At 34.6% G+C, this 21,264-nt stretch overlaps 1 protein-coding gene across 3 annotated transcripts in view; it reads right to left on the bottom strand.

Moving 5' to 3' along the window:
* The window catches only part of LOC126380092 (alpha-1,3-mannosyl-glycoprotein 4-beta-N-acetylglucosaminyltransferase A-like), a 76,640-nt gene extending 66,953 nt beyond the window's left edge, over nucleotides 1-9,687 (bottom strand). For 2 of the 3 annotated variants that reach the window (XM_050029315.1, XM_050029316.1), the window contains exon 1: nucleotides 9,662-9,687. In XM_050029315.1, the coding sequence (XP_049885272.1) occupies nucleotides 9,662-9,672 (11 nt within the window). In that variant the 5' untranslated portion in view covers nucleotides 9,673-9,687. Of the gene's footprint in view, nucleotides 1-3,739; nucleotides 3,976-9,661 lie in introns of those variants that run through there. The other variant, XM_050029317.1, reaches the window with a different exon arrangement.
* Between the last annotated feature and the right edge of the window lie 11,577 nt (nucleotides 9,688-21,264).

Raw genomic sequence — 21,264 nt, 5'->3', positions numbered from 1 at the left:
GTGATTAATGATCGCATTAAGTTAGTCGGAAGACATTCGCGAGTGTTATTATATTGGAGTATTCAATGAACAAAGTGTATCTGCCTATTTTCGCTTCGTGGCGGGAAGCCGCTTCATAACTCAAAAGTTTATGCGGACTTTTGAGTTAATTCGTTTGGGGTTCGGAGTAGGAGTCTACTCCGAGGGTGGGGGCTTAGGTTTCATCATCATCACCTTTCATCATTTCATTAATCATCAAGATAAAAAATACGTCAGACATGGCTGTATGGGCATAGTTCCCTTTGCCTTACCCTTCGGATAAACAAAAAAAAAAATTAAAATTCATAAATAAGTTAAATAGAAATAGAAAACGTTTTTTGTTACCTTTAGATCTGACCTAGTGAAACTATGTAAGTAGGATGAAATTATGTAGGATTTTAAAATTCCATGAAACGAATGTGTTCTAAAAGAAAGCTCTACCTATGATCAATTTTCTTTTGTCTACGACAGTGTTCTAGAAGGTTCGTTACTTTTTCCAGGTTTTTTATTGACGTGACTTATTGTAGATTTGCCGCAGATGGCATTAAATACTTGGCCGGACAAATGGGGAGCGCTGAAGGCTCTCACCCGGTACAACGTTTAAGACAACAGGCCTGAGGGTGCCCAGTTGGGCGCGAACCTCGGCTCAGGGCGTCGTCTGAGAGGAAAAATATTTGAAAGAATTAATCGACCCTAGTGAGTCGATAGCGATAAGCGCTGATTGAGGGAAATCGTCGATCACGCCGGGTCAGTATCGGGGAGAACTTTTTCCAGGAATGGTGTTAAGCTTGTACGGTGTGTGAGTGAAAAAAACATTCCATACGTTTTGTCGGAGCTCACTGCATACTATTTTATTTCCTTCCCACAGTATAATGTCCTTTCCAAAAAGATGCACCACGATTCATCATAATTATCCATCTCAGGCAAGAAGAATTCTTCATAAAAGATTTCAGAATTTCAACATAAAAGAAAGGCGAATTCTTTTATGCGTGTATGTGTATGGGAGGGGGGGAGTCACCAGTTCGCAGACAACCTATCTTCATAGAGGATTAGATAAAATAGCTGTGGCCACCAATGACACAACCTGTCGCCCAGGGGAACCGCCCATGATCCCAGGGCATATAATATAATAATCATAATATAATTATTATATTAGAAGAAAGTTAAATTATAAAATATGAATCTAGATACTTTTTTGACGTGCTTTCTTGTAGATTTGCCGCATATAGCATTCACTACTGGACCAGTAAATAGAAATAGAAGCCAAGAAAATCTCATTTTCTTAGCTTTGCGAAACTTTCCGTGTGACCAAACCACATACTTATTTTATTTCATACTGGGACTTAGTAGCTATACACCTCTGCCTACCCCATCACGAATACGGGCATGATGCATTATGTATTACATAATATTATTAAAGTACCTGAGAAAAGTTTGAATAGAATACAAATTGTTTATTATAAAAGGTTACCACACGCAAAAACAAGACGTCACATAAAAAAATCACAAAATAATTACTTACGAAAAGCATAGAGGTTCATTAGAATGATCATAAGGTGGTGGTGAACGTCCTGAGATAGGCCAGGCATGTCTTCATTTTTTTTATTTCGCCATGTAGTCAATGCTATCAAATATTTCACTAAAGTAAGGGTAAAAAAATATTATATTAATAATAATAAACTTACTGCCATAATGAGGGAGAATATTTACGAAAAAGGTGTTCAGTCATTCTACCATCAAAATACATTTTGAAACAATGCAAGGAAATGTTATCTTATCTCTTTGTTTTAACAAGTAGTTCTATTTGCTCGGGATATAATTTGTAATTCTAGTTCTATGTATGGCAGTTTCCTCTTACTGGTTGCCTGGAAAAAATACTTAAGAGCAATAAGGCTGCCCTTTGATTTTACGTTATGTTATTTTTAAGGCTTTTCTAAATGATAAGTATTTTTTGTACGTACACCTATTTGGTTTAACGTGAAAAGTCGAAAACCAAAAAATAGTTCACAAAATATCTGCATAAAATTGCGAGTGATAATCGATTGACGCTTGAGGGGCTAATCGGATCAGCTTTTGATGGTCCGCATTCGTATAATCCCTACTGCGTTATAGAATGGATACCAAAAATAAATCTGATGTTACTCTATACAGGGTGTTAGTGACATTGTAACGAATACTGAGGGGGATGATTCGCTCATGATTTAAGGAGAAGAATAAAATACATTTATTGTCAGTATTTATTTATTGATTAAACGACCTCACGACCTCCAGATCGTGAGCCCGACGCTCTAACCACCAGACCACGGCGGCAATCGTATGATTGGCGAAATGAAAATTTTTCCCCATTTTCAACCAATCACAGAAGAGGTTTTCTGTATCCTGTCAATATAGAGACTAAGTTACACGATTAGACCTTAGGTTTCCGTTTATTAAGAGTGTGACAGCTGTCAAAATTTGCTTCTCTCGTGATTAGTATTATAATTGCTTTAACGTCGTAACACCGAATGTCCTTTTAAAATCCAAACCCTATTATGTCTGGAAATTTCGACATTAGGAGGTTAAGTACTACCTATTTGTTTAGCGTAGGAGTAATGGTATTCAAGCCATGTATAGATAGTTAAAAAAGCCGTTATACTGAATGGCCAGCAATATGAAGACAAAACGTCGTAACAAGTTACAAGGCCGTTGATGTCGCGTTAGATTAGATCTTTAAGAAGATATACAGACTGTCACGTCATAGGGAAAGTCTTTTTTACGGTACGGTACCCTAAAAAGAGGGAAACCAAGTACACTAAAAAATACTGTCGGATTTAACAAAACATTTTTCTAGTCTAGCTTCCGCATTCTCTAAAAGTCAAACCGACCGTAATCCTCATATGCTTAAAGATCTTTTCACTATGTGTTTTTTGTACCATTATTTTTTAATCCGCTAATAATATTTATTTTAGCAGCTAATCTTTAAAAAATAAGTCTTATGGTTGTTACTCGTATATAATAATGCTTTTTTGCTCAGTATTTAGTTGGTCCAAATTGATACACACTGTTCCTTTGATGAAGTCACAGGACATTACGTAACTCAAGTTGTCGCATATGAAAAAATATGATATTCTCTTATAATTAAAAACAATGGATCGTAAGAGGTATCTAAATAATAGTGTCAAAATATACTTTAATTACCTATAAAAAATATGCGTCAAAACTTATCGTATATTCGCATGATTTATGTTTTAAATGAATAACGACTATTGTTCAATTGTGTTTTTTCCTATATGAGGAAGGATACTTTGTAATCCTTTATTAAGTATATTTATATTTATACTTAATGTTAATTTCCTCATACACATGATAACGAACTGCGACAAACAGAAAGCTTACATCATCGGCGTTACCTACTCTAAATATACGCATTGTATTTAAATACAGAATAAGGAGAAGATGAATATTTACTACATACTTACTTAATAACAAGGCATAACACAGTCATAATTTTTGCAATTAAAAACAATGTCAGAAGTTACGTGCAAACAGTAGCATGACTCAGACGTCATAATGTAGAGACTGTAACACGCAACGTCCAATCAAAAATTAATTCCAAATTCAAATTAACAAATCCAATCAAACTGATAACATAAAAAAACAACTCAAAATTTAAAATAAAAAAGTGCTCTTTATTTAAATCTTAATTCAAAATTATATTTTACGAAAAAATATTGGCGCTCACCTGGTTATGCCGAAAATTTTTATAATAAAATCACACTATTGGAGGGAAAATAAATTTTGAGGATGATTTTCACTTATCGTCCGTGGTTTTTTTGCCATGGCAGTGTGGTTGGTTTAGTTTAAGCACGGTAAACAAGGAGGTTAATTTGACAGCTGAGGTTGTTTCGGTCGGCGCGCGAACAACAACCTTGGTCCTCGGTTAGACTAATACTGCTTTACCGACCGACGCAACCAATACCAAAGTATTCACTGAGCTCATTCTTTCGCTGTGTTGCCAATAGTTAAAATATTTTCCTTATGATAAACTGCTTACTGTTACTGAATTCGGTATATAAGTCATTTTTAAAATAACCGCAGATAACAAATAACAATAAATTAAACTAAATTTAGGCAAATACAATACAATGTGAAATTGTTTTACAAAATTGGTCTACCTTGTTTAGTAGGTTATAAACATATTCTTTAAACTTTTATTTTTTATAGTTTTTAATGTTTCATTTTTACCTTCATTAGAAAATGTTTCATCCTTTCAGACGAAGTGGGTCGTGTACGAGATCCTCGTTGCATAAGTTGGAGATACACTTCACTAAAAATAGGTACATAATAACATGCTTACTTACATAATAGTTAGATCCGTAATTCCTAACGGGATGAGCAGTTATAAGTTATAAGTCATCAATACGAAAAGCCGGTGACACTCCTGATATAGGTGCGTTCTAAGATGGATAATGATGACCTTCAAGGTTAAATATCATCTCGGTGTTAAAATAATAAGCTTTATTTTGACTTTCACAATTCCACGATTCCACAGTTTCAGATATGAAAGTGATACCTATGTAAATAATGATAACAAAACATAGTCAGGTTACTAACATCTTTACCATAATCTGGTGGATTATTTTAAGCTAGCAACACCGCTTTTGAGAGACTGCGGCAAAGAAAGAGATAGCCATGGAGACATCACAACCGTTACAACCCATATGACAACCATACACATGTGTCTAATGTACTTATAGTTTAAAATGAGAAACAGATTTTTCTTACTTTAGTGGAAAAATGTATTTAAAAAGTAAAAGTATTTTTTTTATTTGAAACAAGGCGGGTATTTAATACAAAATGTGAGACTGACGAAGCCTGTGGTGGATTTACATTCTGTTTATTATTATCATATTGAAATATATTGAAAATACGTAATTAAATAAAAAAGAAAAACAATTAAAAAAATATTTAAATGTGAGTGAAAGTATTTTTTGGAAAAATGAAAATAAAAATATATATAAATATATTTTAACTTATACTTAACAGTATTTTATTAGGATACTTTTATTTATTTTAAACGATAATCACTAATTGGGAGGAAAAAGCGGAAAAAATAAGGCATGGTGGTTTGCTTTACCAACCACACACATCATTACTTATACATATAGGTACCTAATATTATTTTATATACCTACCTATTTGCGGTGTGACGGTCCGGTTGGCAAAAGTCTTAAAATAATTGTGAAAGTCGGAATCGGATTTTGTGAAAGGCAAATAAGCCAATTATGGAGTTTACAGTCAGGCCCTCAATCCTCTATGTGCGAACTGAAGTACCATTAAACTATGGGTATTTGCCAAAAACTCTTAACGGCAAAACCTAAGCCAACGCCAAACAAAATTTGTAATAAAAAGAAATTACCGCAAAACGCTATCTCACTTCTTAGATAGGTATAGGGTTCGTTCAAAATGGGCCCTCAAGCCTCATACGCGTAAAAGTTTATTACGAAAATTAAAAAAAAAACTCGTTAACTTACGAGTAATCCTTAACATCGTATATACGTGTGTACATTGTTTACATAATCATGATCATCCCCCCAGAATTATTCCGTTTCCACAGGGTCAGCTTACCTAACCTGAAGATTTGACAGGTCCGGTTTATTACAGAAGCGACTGTCTGTCTGACCTTCCAACCCGCGAAGGGAAAACCACTACAGGTTAGGTCACATACCTCCAAAAATGTACTTCTCGGGAATATGGGTTTTCTCGCGATAATCATTTATGATCGAAATATTATGAAGTCGAAAACAAATTTGACAATCATTGGTTCAGGCCTGTGATGGATTCGAACCTGCGACCTCAAAGTAAGAGACAAGCGTTCATATACCTATATGGTATTTCATAATTTGTGAAAATTTGTGAAAGCAAGAACAGGGGGGTTAAAAAGGCCACACCGAAGCAATTCATCTAATAAAGCAAAATCGGTATTTGACATTAATGTGTGCATTGCGCACTTACTTTTATAAATATGCGCAAATGACAAATTGCAATATTGCTTTTTTAACCCCTTACGCAAAAACGACGAGGTGTTATAAGTTTGACGTGTCTGTGTAAATGTGTATGTGTTTGTCTGTAGCATCGTAGCTCCCAAACGGATCATCCGATTTCGATGCGACTTTTTTGTTTGAAAGTTATATCAGTCGAGAGTGTTCTTAGCTATGTTTGGTGGAAATCGGTTCAGGTTTTCAAGGTCATCAATCAGGTCATTTGTCATAGGAATGTTAAACGCTCAGTTTGCTTGCAAGCATGTGTGGGATAAGTTATTTTTTGCTTTTTATAGGGTTTAGCATTTATAACCTTTTGTCATAATAATTGAGTACTTTTTTATGGTCAGGGTTTTTTTTAATTTTTAATTAATGTTATTAGATGAATCGCTTCGATATGGCCTTTTTTAACTCACCGGGTCACTACTTATCTTTGTTTAAAAGTTATGCCTTGTTAAGACTCCGGCCTTCCATTCTCAATTGTTTGTTCTCGTTTTGATACTTTAAACGTAAGAAAGATACTAGAAACATAAAGTTGATCTTTCGATCTCTCATAATTTATTTAATGTTATTAGTAGTTAAAATTAGAATAACGATGAAACTGTAAATCTTAATAGATAGGTATCAAATCGACTATTTCTCACCATTACAACGAATAATATAATATATTATCTAATAATAACTTATAATAAAATGAGGAGGTGTCTGAAATCAAAGCCAATAGAGACCTATCTCATTTCCCTTCAAGAAGGACAATTACAGATTACCTATTAAAATGTATGGCTTATTAAAGAAAAAGCCACATTTAAGCAATTCATCTAAAAAGCAATATTGCTATTTGTAATTTTGTTAACTTTAAGCACATAACATAACATAACAAACACTTTATTGCACAAACAGTAAAATAAAAAACAATAGAGAAATAGAAAGAGTACAATAGTCTGCCTTATTGGCAACTTTTAATTATAGGAGACGTTTAATATCACTACATAGTAGTATAAAACGAAGTCGCTTTTTCTGTCCCTATATCCCTAAGTACGCTTAAATCTTTAAAACTACGCAACGGATTTTGATGCGGTTTTTTTTAATAGACAGAATGATTCAAGAGGAAGGTTAAATGTATAACAACATCCATTTAATAGTGGAGAAATAATGTTATTTTTAAGGTTTTTAATGTGATGTCGTAAATAATAACATTTTTTCCTCCGCATTGCACCCGAGCAAAGCCGGGGCGGGTCGCTAGTTATATTATAATATAAGCAGGATAATACAGCGTGGTAATACTTGTACATGTAAAAAAATACAAAAATAGATTCACTTAGGAGTACATAAACTACATTATATTAATACTTACACATATAATTGTTATAATAAATAAATACTTACTTTTATATGCGCAAATGTGAAATTGCAATATCGCTTTTATGAATTGCATTTATGCCATTATTCCTCTCCCCCGGATAGGCATGAGTTTGTATATCTATGAAGGACGAATAGGGCGATTTGGAGGTTTCTAGTCTCAAAGACTTAAGTTCGAATGACAGTAGATATTAAGTACCTTACCTATTGTTTCACTTTTAAGTCAAAATAGTACAAGGAGAGAATAAAAATAAAGTATCAAGCAGGAAACAACGCTTAAGTCGAGAACCCAACCCGTTTCTTAAGCTTCCGTCCAACTTTTCTAGAAGGTGCAGACAACTTTTCTAGAAGTTCTCGCTCGATCTTTGAACGTCTTGTACTTAATAGGCTAGATGTTGACATCTAGTTTCCCCGTTTAGTATACTCATACAAACGATATTTATATTAACTTTTTTGACATTTGTTTTGGCTCGGTGAGGTGTGGGTACTTAGTTCATCTTACGATGGATGTACCTCTGACTACACCAATTGCGATGGACCTTAAGCTTATAGCATGTTTGTTTTGAAATTTCAAAAAAGTATCTCATGTGACTAGGTTGCAACGTGGTTGAAACCATAATCATATGAGAAAAGAGACGACACGCCTTGTTATGTAATTCTTAAAAAAATAATGGTACCTAAAGAAATCAAAACGGAAAATGAGGTAAATTTTTTATCATCTAAGACTAGCGTCTATTTCTAGATTAGCATTTTATTATTCATCTTGGACCCAGTCACCTATCCTATTACTAACAATAGATATTAGTTCTCCAATCTCCATATATTGTGTTATACGCTATTGGTACATAACGGCTAAAACAGAGCCTCTCAATTCGTCAATGAAAACAAAGAAAAACGGAATAACAAATTAAATAAATTGATCTTTACTTAATAAAAAATCATTTGAAAGGTAGAATACAAGATATCAAACTTTTAAAAAATAACAAGTAAGTATTGGAAAATGTCGATTCCATTACTTAAATGTCGCTGGACAAATGTCGCCTAATGGACTGCAAATAGATAGCAAAGCCTGAATGGACAGTTCATCATGTTAGAAAGGATTTAATACCATGAATATTCGGTCTCTGTCCTGTTTTTCGCGAAGATTATAAATACAATTTTGGGTTGTTTTATACATACTTACTGATTTACATTTTAGACTGATAAGTAATTACTTACCTACTTGGATATTTATTATATGCTTTTAAGGAACGCCTGCAGAGTTATGGTGTAAATGGGCAAATATCCATTTAAATACATCCACAATATTAATCAAGAAATAATTAAATTACATGTATTATACAGAAAATAAAAAAAATATCAGGAAAATAAACATAAACAATTTAGTTTAAAACAAAAAATAATAAAATAATTATATTTAATTTTTGTAAAACAAATTAAAAGTAAATAAAATATTTTTGAGTAATTCCGAACACTATTTTATTTTATCATTCTTTGGAGATTTCTAAAGTTTTTTAATACATAGTAGGTGAGTATATTGTTGGAATCTTAAAAGATTTCGACTTCTGGAAGCTCATTGTTGCAGTGATCGTATACGTAATTCCCACATCCTACTTAAGGGTGCATTGTACTGATCACTTGTCACCAAATCCATCACACTGAGTACTTAGTGTCAAAAGTGGATCTGCCGAATGCTTGTGGCTCTGCTCACCCCATTAAGGACCACGGGCGTGACTTGATGTACTTATGTTTTTAAATATACTGTATAAAAAACCCATAACCACGCTACGACATTGATCAGTACCACATACAATTATGAAACTGTAGAAAAGTATAAAATCGTTGTAAAGTACTAAAAAATGTAAAACTATTCCTTTCAGGTCCATAACATTAGTTAGTTCGGGAGACATTAGTACTTAGTTGGGTGACAGACAGACATAGTGTCACCGTAAGGGTCCCTTTTTCCATTTTAGTAGGGATCCCTAAAACACACTTTTAGTGAAATTAAAGCAACCCCGCACGCAACGAAAATAATATTTTATTTATTTGTAACACCTGGATTTGCATCACATTCGCGATTAATTATCACAAAATGTTCGTTATTGGCAATAAATTCTATTTGATCACAACATAATTGGAATATTTGTTTATAAACTATTTATAGGTGAAATCTTTTAAATAGCTATTATTATTTTTAATAGGCAAGGGAAGAATAAGTTATGGAAAGAAGAAGATTCGTAAGATAGTAAGGATGTTACGCTTACTTGAACTTCATTTTGACGCAATGATTCTAGTTTCCGCGAACGTCCGACCGAGGCGAGGCCGACGTGACTACTGAGTGCAGTCCAATAAACGACTGAAAACCCATCACCACTTACTTATATCTAAACTAAGAGAACCACATTTCAGCTTAGTTAGTACCTACTGACAAGTCCGCTACACGCTGATTAACATAACATTTGTTACAAGAAAACTGTCGCTTGAACCTTGAAACAATTTTTGAATATTTAAAGTCCTTAGTCTTCAGTTTTTCAAACGGTGATTGTTACTCTTATTTACAAAGTTTTAAAATTTGTATACCGGGAATGATTTCACTAGCTTTTGAATGTATGTGCTGTAACATAATGAACTAGTGTAATATGTACTTATATGATGTATAAAAGCGTATGTAGTATGTATATGACCTAACCTGCATTTGGTTTGGTTTTCCCTTCAAGTTAAAAGGTCAGACAAGCAGTCGCTTCTGTAAAAAGCTGTGTCAAATCTTCAAAATCCCTAAGTGAAGAATCGATATGTTTTGTAAACTTAACCTAACCTAACTAAGTTAATGACAAATTGCCAGACATCGATATTTTTAACGATTCTCCTCGATGCTACAAAAATAAAGTGCTAAGTCACTTTGTCGTTATAAGCGTTAAACAATACTTACATGTATATTTTGTCAAAATTGTTCATAAAAAATGTGTTAATATAATATTTATAGTTTATAATTTATGATATAGTTTGTTTGTTTTCATTTATGGTGAATGCTGTGTATATATATACCAAGTCTTTCTATTTATAATGCTGTCTGTAGAAGTTTCATATGTATTGCTGTATGTGTACCTAAATAAATAAATAATTATAAATAAACTGTAGTACATTAGTCAAAATTGGTTTTGTGTGTTCAATGATAATATCTAACAGGGAACAGGCGCAGAAAAGTTTGGTTAATATAGTCCATAGTTTCCAACATGTGTGTTGAACCCTCATAAAATCTAAGGCTCCGTCTAGACTCAACGAATGCATACCGAACGCGCAAGCAGTGCGCAGCACGCTCTCTGCACGCGCGCTGATACAGTAACAGTTTGGTGTGCAACTTTAGCGCAGTTCGCGTGCATGCAGTCATAGAAATCACGTACAGCGCGTAGGTAGATTGAGTGCGTGCAGCGCACAAGCAGCGAAAAGATCACAGACGCTTTCGTCGTGGCTGTTCGGAACTTTATAAATAAAACTACTATTCAAATGCTTTTTAAATTGGTAAGTCCTGCAAAATTCTCATCGCAGTAACATTTACCACTGATCATCATGTTAAAACGATTGAACTTAATTGGTCGTAATAATTTCATTGGCTTTAAAATGCTGATTAAATAGGTAGGTACCTAGGTAGGTATTCGTAGTTACAAGAAAAAGTATTTCCTATTTTCTTGAGTAGCATAAAGGATAATCAATAATAATAGATTTATGAAGTGTAGAGTTGGAAGAGGAAGGGCTAAGCGTACATACCGTGATTTTTTTTTTGACGTGACTTATTGCAGATTGTTGATCGTTCGGAAATTAAAATTATTTCGAATAAGTTTTTTCAGAACTCACTTGGAATTTATATTCAATTTTCATCCAAAGACGTCCACTGCTTGGTCGGAGACAGCCCATTCTTTTTGACGTGACTTATTATATATTTGCCGCAGATGATATTGACTACTTGGCTGGACAAATGGGGAGCGCTAAAGGCTCTCACCCGGTACAAAGTTTAAGACAACAGGCCTGAGGGTGCCCAGTTGGGCGCGAACCTCGGCTCAGGGCGTCGTCTGAGAGGAAAAATATTTGAAAGAATTAATCGACCCTAGTAGGTCGATAGCGATAAGCGCTGGTTGAGGGAACATAACGCGATCAAATCTAAGTGAAGAAATAGGTACTCAATTCTGGCTATATTTGATTGAATATAATGAATATAAGGAGCGGGAAAATAAAACGGCGTCGTTCTTGCTAAAAAAAAAAATTCTATATTTTTTGTGATAAAATATGTAGCCAGGTAGCTAAATTGTTACACCCCGTTTTCGCTAGATGGCGCTTGTCCGTGACACTAAGGACTACTCGCATGTTTTAAAGAAAGGCCAGGTCAAAAGTATTCTAAATCGGCGAGTTTGAAAACTTTGAGAGTGGAAGAAACGAAAGTGGTGTGTTAGGATCGTAGTAAGTGAAATTTCACGGTCTCTGCCTACCCCAATATGTATAAATGCTGTTTTTTGCTAATTCGAACCAACAGAACCATGATAGTGATTTCAATTTTGTAATCTGACCAATAATTCACGTACGTATGAATAGCCGTCACGACTGGGTTAGATAAAGTTACGACGCATTGCAATCGCTAATCAACTGCATTATGCATTTTTTGTGAAGTATTTACCTATGTATTTTTTACGCACTTTAGTGGCATATTGGTACTAGATCACGGAGGCAGTTAAGGCGAGGTATTTCAACAAGAGCCTATATTTTCGAGGGTGAGGTGTGGGGCGCCCGCGGGTCTCACAATTCGCGCGCTTTCTTTCAACGTCATAGACAAAATAGCCACAGTAAAAAAATCAGTCTTGTATTAAACGTGTTATAGGGCTGTGATGTGTCCTTGCGACCGATCATTATTGCAATCTATCTAATCAGTTACCTCACTATGTAACCGAGGCATAACCGCATTAAATTACTGATACTCTGAGCTGATACTACTATCGGAGAGACATGAACATCAGCATTGGTCACTATTTGAAATAAACTCTTTTCATCTTTTTTTACGTGATTATTGTTGTAGAGCTTTTACCTTCTCCTTTATATGTATTGTGATATTTTATATGATTTGTCTTTAGCTTATATATTTATATAATTAATTATATATGAAAGAGAATTTCTATTTAAATTCAATTTTCAATTATTTATTTATTTCACCACAAAAAAGTTACTTACAGATTTAAATATTTGGCTCATTGACTTTATTTGCTATGGTTTAATAAAATACATCATTGCAAGGCAATTCGGCATGTCAACTACAGCGAGCCAAAAAGCTCGATGATTCCTTCACTCCAAGGATGCTTAGCAGATATTAGGGTTTAGCAATAAGGCTGCCTATTGTGTTTATTTATTATTTTATTGGTTTTCTGACTATCTTTTATATTAGAAAAATGTGTGCAATAAACAATTATTGGTTCTAATTCCAGTATACTCCATCGAATTTTATTTTAAGTTTATTTGTCATTTTCTTATCCGCAGAAAAGGAAAGGGATGGGTAATCATCAAGACAGGCATAAAATTTGTGGTGCTTCATATTCTTCCATCACTTCCATTTTATGCAGAAATTTAAACAACCTTCTCAAAACTAAACCAACCTTCTTGTTTTCGTTTTCAGTGGATAAGAAAATGACATTTGTGTTATTTAAAATAAAATTAGGTGTCTACAGAAATCAGGGCTCTTAATTGGCATCACAAACTATTCATAAGCAGCATTTATGTTTTGTATCTTTACAGAAATCACTTGTCTTATTGATTGTTTAATCATAATGGATTTATTATTTACTCGTATCGAGCCTTCTATAAGACCCATGTAAGTCCTTAGAACAACACGGGCTTTTGCGGGGGGACGTGTCCCTCTATACACGAGTATGTCAGTCTTTGATTTTAAACATAGAGCTATTTTTTATTTTGGTTTTCCCCAAAGGGCAAGGCAGAGGGAACTATGCCCATTACAGCCATGTCTTATGTATTTTTTTCTTGATGATGATTATTGAAATGATGAAAGGTACTTAATGACGACGAATGATGAGACCTAAGCCCCTACCCTCGGAGCAGACTCCTACTCCGAACCCCAAACGAATTAGCAGAAAAGTCCGCATAAACTTTCGAGTTATGAAGCGGCTCGTTGGCATGAAGCGAAAATAGATAGGTACACTTAGTTTATTGAATATTCCGATATAATAATAACACTATTGCGAATGTTTTCCGACTAACTTAATGCGATCATTAACCACAAAATACAACTTCGTATTATAATTATTTAGATTATTCAATGAAGAAAGCAACCGTCCCATTCCCGTTCCCGCCAAGAAGTCCTCAAACATAGAATAACGTCTTACACCTTCCCCCCGCGAAAAGTGGTAGAAAAAATTTAATTGACTGTATTGACAACTCTCCTCCGGTCTGCGCAGGTCCTTGTTGCTCTATGATTTAAAGCGTCATGGTAAATATGATATTTTTTTTACCAAGATCCTTCTTTTTAATTTAGGAATGTTAAATCTTTTTTTATTAAATGACAACACTGACATCTCAATCACAGCTAAACTAGCTGTCCGCCGGTGACTTCGTCCCCGTGGACGTCGGTTATTGCATTGCCTTCATTTAGCCCGCCCCTGGAATCCACTCCCAATTTGTTCTTGGAAGGTACTTTATCTGCTTTCCTATATTTCGATCTGTCTACAGTATATCTACGTCGACTACTACAACAACACAATGGCAATTATCTTATCGTAATCGTTCCAAAAGTAGATTGAGTTTTAGTTGAAAGAAAGAAGAGATTCTTTTTGTGCTAATAATAAAAATATTTATTTATTTATTTTAGCCACAATTACACAGCAGAGAGGATCGAAAATAATTAATTTAAACCTTATATCTGAAAATAGATATCAGCACAGGGGTTTTCTGAAAATGGCACATCGAAGCAATTCGTCTAAAAAAGCAATAATGCAATTTACATTCGCGAAACTTACTTAATTGGGGAACTTAGCCTGGCAAGTCCCTTGTTAAGCCACTTTAAAGTAACAGACAGACATACTTTAAACTACGTATATTTTATTATGATGGATACTGTCAAAACCATAAGAAAATGTGAATTATATTATTTTTGAATAATAGTTTGCCTGTCTCTTATCTGGGCAAATTAAATAAAAAAATCTCTTTGACTGTCAATTCATGGTCGATTCTGGTCAATTACAGTTCTTCAAAGATAACTAAATGAAACAAAGAAAGAAAATCTGACCGTTTGTTCCATGTCACGAGTAATTTAACAGATGAAGAGATACAGGTAAAAGGATACTGTAAACATTTTATTTACTCGATATAATTGAAAATAGGTCATTAGAAATTTACAGAGGTTAATTATTGAATTTTCATTAGGTGTAGTACTGCGTTTTTGTGACTCGTTGAGCGAACTGCTGAAGTGGGTGTAATGGAAATTATGGAATGAGTGCAAGGTTCTGTTTAAGGTTCTAGAGGTAAAATGTCATGTCCAACATAGGATATCTCATTATATGGGCAATTTGATAATGTGTTTTTATAATTATGGTTCATCCATTCGATTATATACATATTTAATATATTGGGTTCATCCATTTGAGGGCTTCAAAACACAAATAAGTATAAACATTTTTAGTTGATTAAAAGTTTAGCTAATTACTAAAAAAAGGATATCATTGCAGATTTCTTTGAAAAATGTCTAAGCAAGATCACCGACAACAATACACTGGCGAGTTTTTTAAACGTGTTCGGGTTTATTTCAAAGTGTCTTTACCCAATAATAATCCTGAAGATATATCCAAAAGTGCTCAAAGGGTACAGTACCATCTCAAAAGTGTTATAGGTGCTGTCATGACCCTTATATTCCTGATATGGTTTATTTTCACTGACCTCACAATTGAGCCAAGGTTCCCGTACACCAATTATTCACAATCCAAGAACAGATCAAAAACACCGGCTATAGTTTGGTATGCAAGTGATACTGTATCTTGGATCCGTTTTAACAGGAATATAACTTGCTATAATCAATCAAGATATTTCCAGTGCGATGTTTTCAGACGAGAATCGAAGCCTGAAAATGCAGAAGCATATTTATTTTATGCACCTTATTTAGAGCACTTCCCTTTACCGAGAACTACTCACACGATCTGGGGACTGCTACACGACGAATCTCCTCTTACTAGATTGATGTTTATGTACGAAAATGCATTGAAATTGTTTAATTTCTCCGCTACTTACAGTAGATATAGTGACGTTCCATTTCCTCTAATGGCCATGAAAGGACTGGATGCTTTGACAAATGCCCAATATTTTATAAATACAGTGCAGAAAAATTCGTTTCTGTCTCAAATTGCTCCCGTGTTATTCATACAGTCAGACTGTAACACTGGCATTAATAGAGATGAGTACGTTGAAGAACTTATGCAATATATTTCCATTGACTCTTATGGTGCTTGTCTTCAGAATAAAAAGCTATCTTTAGGAAGCAAATATATAAATGTAGAAGGAAATTTTGCGTTTCGTTACCATTTATATGGAGATGAACTGCTAAAATTAATAGCTCGATATAAATTCATGATCACAATAGAAAATGGAGTCTGTAACGACTATGTAACTGAAAAGGTCTGGCGTGCGATAGAATTGGGCGTGGTGCCCATTTACTTTGGTTCTCCGTTGATCAGGGACTGGCTGCCGAACAAAAAATCTGCCATACTGCTGGAGGACTATCCTACACCGAAACTGCTCAGCCAACACCTACGCTACCTCTTACAAAACGATACTGCTTACGAGGAATATCTCGAACATAAAACTCTAGGAATAATCTCAAACGACAAACTTATCAGTGAGATCACGGATAGACCTTACCAGAATAACATAAAAGCGATAGTAAAACAGTTTGAATGTTTCATTTGTGAAAAACTTCATGTCCAGAAGACCAGCTTGAACATGGTCACACGTGAGCATTATGACTGCCCTTTGCCTGTTTCAGCGATAACCTTGTCGGTTAATCCGAATAGCTCATGGCTGGAAGCAATAGGCTTCGCCAGACCTAAAGTAGACCATTTATATGAGGAAATATGGAGTTCTGATCGCACTCAACGCCCCTCGAATACAAGTTGGAGTATAGGAGATCCGGGAAGTGGTAAGAATCTTTTTATATTAAAATTTGTTTAAGATTACAATCTTGTGGAAACTGTTTCTCGTTTTAAGTCTACAATAAATGTTTATTTTAGCTTCAAGAATCTGTCAATGTTCTATAATTAATTACAGCCACTATAATAGATATACCTAAATACAAAATAATGATTAAAGAAAGCGCATTGCTACTATTTAAAGTTTTTGTTCTAAAATCATTGCAAAGTAAATTATAATATGTTTCCAGATACTTGATGCTGGTACATTGTGCATGGACGTAAAATTGACACCAGAGATGAGCGAGGGTGTGACAGTGACATCGGCGTAAGGACTTGAGGCCGTATTTTTAAATCGCTCGGCATCAAGACAAAATATATATACCCATTTCAAGTAGCACGTCAGAACTTGTCATATGTTAGATGAGACAGGTATATGGTCCCTGGGCGTCTTGTCGCAGCGCAACTGACCCGTTCTCCACGCCAGCTGAACGACATTACTGGTAGTGCGGGTCCCTGATATGTTCCCAAAGTGAGAATATTCCGGTTGTAAAAACTCTTTAATAGTAATGATACTGGCTGGTTCTCTTTATCTAATTGTTATTTCTTGTACTCTAGCCTTATGTGCCTAAAGGTCAGGTACTAAAGTTCTTTTACTAAGTTGTGCGCCTTTTTACTGCCTGGAGCGTTCCGAAAGAGGGAACATTTCAACGGCACACTCATTACTGGTAGTATTCTTGCCAAAAATTACGTTTTGCGCGGGTAAATGACAATGTTACCATGTGGTCACAATCGTGATAATCTAGTCGCACCACCGCAGCCGCATTCGTCCCACTCATGACTCGCTGACATGCAATGAACAACTAAAGGCAGTGATGGAAAACAAACAAAAACGTGTCGGTGTCCAAGAGAATTGGGTAGTTTCCTAGGTCAAAGATGAGTTATGAACAAATCGAAACGTGACAAAAGAGGTATTCTTTTTTTCTATCTAACTTATTTATGAATTTTATTTAACACTTTCAAGGACAGAGCGTCTAATTACTTTCCGATTCTATAGTGTCATAATATCTATTATGAACCATCAATGACCTATGGTCTCCGCCCGTGAAAGGGTTGAAAATAAGTGCGACATTTTGTCACATTTTTCTATGACGTCACAGGTTGCTTTTTCATACATACACGATTGGGGACTATCAACGTATTAAAATCGGTAAGAATACCACTACCACGCAAAAGTAAGATGATTCATACTTCGGAAAGCACGATAAACCCTGGTTGCTACTTACTAATATACGTCTACTTACTACGTAGACGTTTAATCGTTCAATGCGCCTTAGCAGGGGCCTTTGAGGGCTCAATAGTAACCCTGACACCATTGTGGGGTCAGAATGGTGATTTCCGGCCAAATAGTTAATACGGCCAAATATTAATCTACAAAAAGTCACGTCAAAAAAAGGGTCAAGGGTGTATTATTGCAAATATGTTATGAGTGTTAGTGACACCGTATCGAATACTGACGGGGATGATTCAGACCACGATATCAAGTGGAATATCCTCTCGGAAAATTCATGAAAATTTTAATGTGTTTTTAATTATTTTTAGTTCCATACTTTTGCGACGGAAAATTCCACTTCATATCAACTCAAAATCATGGTCTGAACCATCTCTTAAAGTATTCGTTACGATGTCACTAAAAATGTTATATGAAAGCAATGTACTTAACGGGTTAATGCTTAGATCCATTGTTGTATAATATGTTTAATATAAAAAAAACATGGAATAGAAAATACTTACTTAATCATTTACTTTTCTCTCTAATAATATACAAATCGAGATACCGCTTCTTGTAGTTCGATTACATAAGTCACCCTCTTATTGTGAATAGATGATTTATTTTAATACACAAACAATACTAATAGATTTGTTATTTGTTATACTGAGGGTTAGGTTAGAAAAAACAACTTCTTATTAAAACTTAGAAACATGTTTGAAACATAGGCGACACAAGGAGTAGAGTTTTGGCACTTTTTATGTCCTTATTGCTTATTGCTTGATTACATAATATATTAATCAATAACCACCTTACATGAACGTGGGTTTAAGTATTTGACAGCCAAGTAAAATTAAATCAAATTATCATACAATTCGACTGAACTTTGCTTGGCTGTCATACACTTAAAACCCACGTTCATCCCTGGTTTTTTACCCTCGCGGTGGCGCGACTGAGGAGAAATACTCCTTGGTCGGAAACTTTTTAACGTTCATTCTCTTTTAATGTTTTGATTTGATACTTACACATAGAGCAAAACGGACCTCCGCGTGTAGCTCTATGTACGATCAGTTTTTGGCGGGAACGGGAACGGGACGGTTGCTTTTTTCATTGAATAATCTAAATAATTAATATGAAGTGGTGTTTTGTGGTTAATGATAGCATTAAGTTAGTTGGAAAACATTCGCGATAGTGTTATTATATCGGAATATTGAATAAACAATGTGTACCTATCTATTTTCGCTTCTTGCCAACAAGCCGCTTTATAACTGGAAAGTTTATTGGGGTTCGGAGTAGGAGTCTGCTCTGAGGGTGGAGGCTTAGGTTTCATCATTAATCGTCATCACCTTTCATCATTTCATTAATCATCATCAAGAAAAAAATACATAAGACATGGCTGTATGGGCATAGTTCCCTTTGCCTTGCCCTTCGAGGAAAACCAAAACAAAAAAGCTACTTACTATTTATTTCTTGGAAGACAAGGCAGCATGGTCTTATGATCTTAGCCTGACCCTCAAATGGGCAAAAGGAAAAAAAATACTTCTTGGTTTACTGGTCCAGGCAGGAAGTGTCAATCTCTTCAGACTTCTGATAATCTTCATTAAGTATACCTTTTATATCTAGCAGGTGCTGCTTAATCTCATGGAACCTTATTTTCCATTAAGAAACTATCTAAGTAGGTCGGTTTTATGTACATAGGTACTCGACGCATTTTTATTTTACTTTTTACGGCCCACATGACGTCATCGCGTTAATAAATTGCTAATTACGTCATAAAATAGGGACGGACGTAAGTCAAGTGAATCTGGTTGTGACATAAAATGTTACTGGTTACTGGTTATAAAAAAATGTGTTAGTTATTACTTCTGTTAATGTTATTGTTTAACCGTATTGCATCGCCCCGAATATAATCATTATTACAATTTCTTACACTGTAAAGTTGTCTGAAAGAAGACAATTAGTCAAATCAGTTACTTTTTACTAAACATCAAAACACGAATACTTATGGAATTTATATGAAAAAGCACACTGTGACGTCATAAAAAAACTAACTAGGGATCACAAAGTAATTTTTGTGATATTTCCAACCCGGGACTTCCGGGTCGTGAGCCTAACGCTCAACCACTGGACCATCGAGGCCGTTGGGAAATGCAATAGGCAAACATTATTTAACATATTCTAGGTATTGATATATTATGCTGTCAATTATTAAAGGATAGGGGCGATGTTTGACTATGCGTATGTATCTAAATGTAGTGCAGTGTAGCACCAATCGCCTAATTATTACTACGAATAAAAATAGTATGTATTCAGCACTTGGTTGTTTCAGTTGTCTCTTACGGACCTCCCTATAAGTAATAAGTAATTACATTTACATAACTTAAGCCCTTGTATATATTCCAATTGGGGTAGTCTAGAGGTATACCTATCCATCGCAAGATGAAGTAAGTACCCAGACATCGCCGATCTTTTAAGTAAATTAATTTACTACTTATTGATATTTTTCTAATTTGCATTGCACAAAGGAAAGAGGGGATTCTATGAATATCCCTCGAGGCAAAGTTATAATAGTAGTTTCTTCCCTGTAAAACTTAATTTGACGCGCAAAGCGCCGAACGCCTTACTGCCTGTCTGAATGCCTGTCCATTTAAGTCGGATTTACAACCTAGAGAATGTATTCAAATACAAGCTTCTGGCTATTTCTATTAACAAACTTTTGCTGTTTCACTATTATAAAACAGTTTTCCTAGGTACCTACTTATTTGGAAATTGAAAAAAACGTCGCTACTAACTCTATGAAGTTCAGATTTGGACGTGTTTGTTTATGATGATGGCGATAAAAAGACAAATAGAAAGGATTTATTTTATCTATAAAAGCAATTTTGTTTTTTTTTTATTTGTTGTCATTGCCTAGTTTTTATCAATTTGCAATATTTATTTCCATACCTACTTACAGTTTCAATTCACATTGAAACAATTAGTACTTTATAGTAGATACTTTTGACACCTACGTTAATTGCTTCTGGCACTGCTCACCCTATTTTGGTGAGTTTTTGTGTGACTGTGTGTGTAATTAAATGACTCTTTGGAGATTGGTTCAAGTTAAACGCAAAGTAATCAAAGTATAAATTGTATACTTAGTGCCATCTATCCGCGCACCTAGGTACTACCTATGCTATGAGAAGTCACTAGACTGGTTAGTAGGTATTCACCACATTGACAACGTGTTTCTTGACTGTTGTAACAGATGGCGCTGTTATCATAAAAAATATCGAAGAAATATAAAATGAATATTTCTGAAAGTAACAAGTAAGTAATATCTATTCTTATGTGCTTATAAAATTAGACGAGAACATGCATGCATTTTTTTTTTGCATTCATTTTATGCTGAGCGTTTACCACTGTGAATAAATGCTATGATCAGATCCTACAT

This window comes from Pectinophora gossypiella, chromosome Z, assembly GCF_024362695.1.
Source record: "Pectinophora gossypiella chromosome Z, ilPecGoss1.1, whole genome shotgun sequence".
Classification (NCBI taxonomy): Eukaryota; Metazoa; Arthropoda; class Insecta; order Lepidoptera; family Gelechiidae; genus Pectinophora; species Pectinophora gossypiella.
Note: the sequence above shows the minus strand (reverse complement) of the source record. Positions and strands in the feature narration are given on the sequence as shown.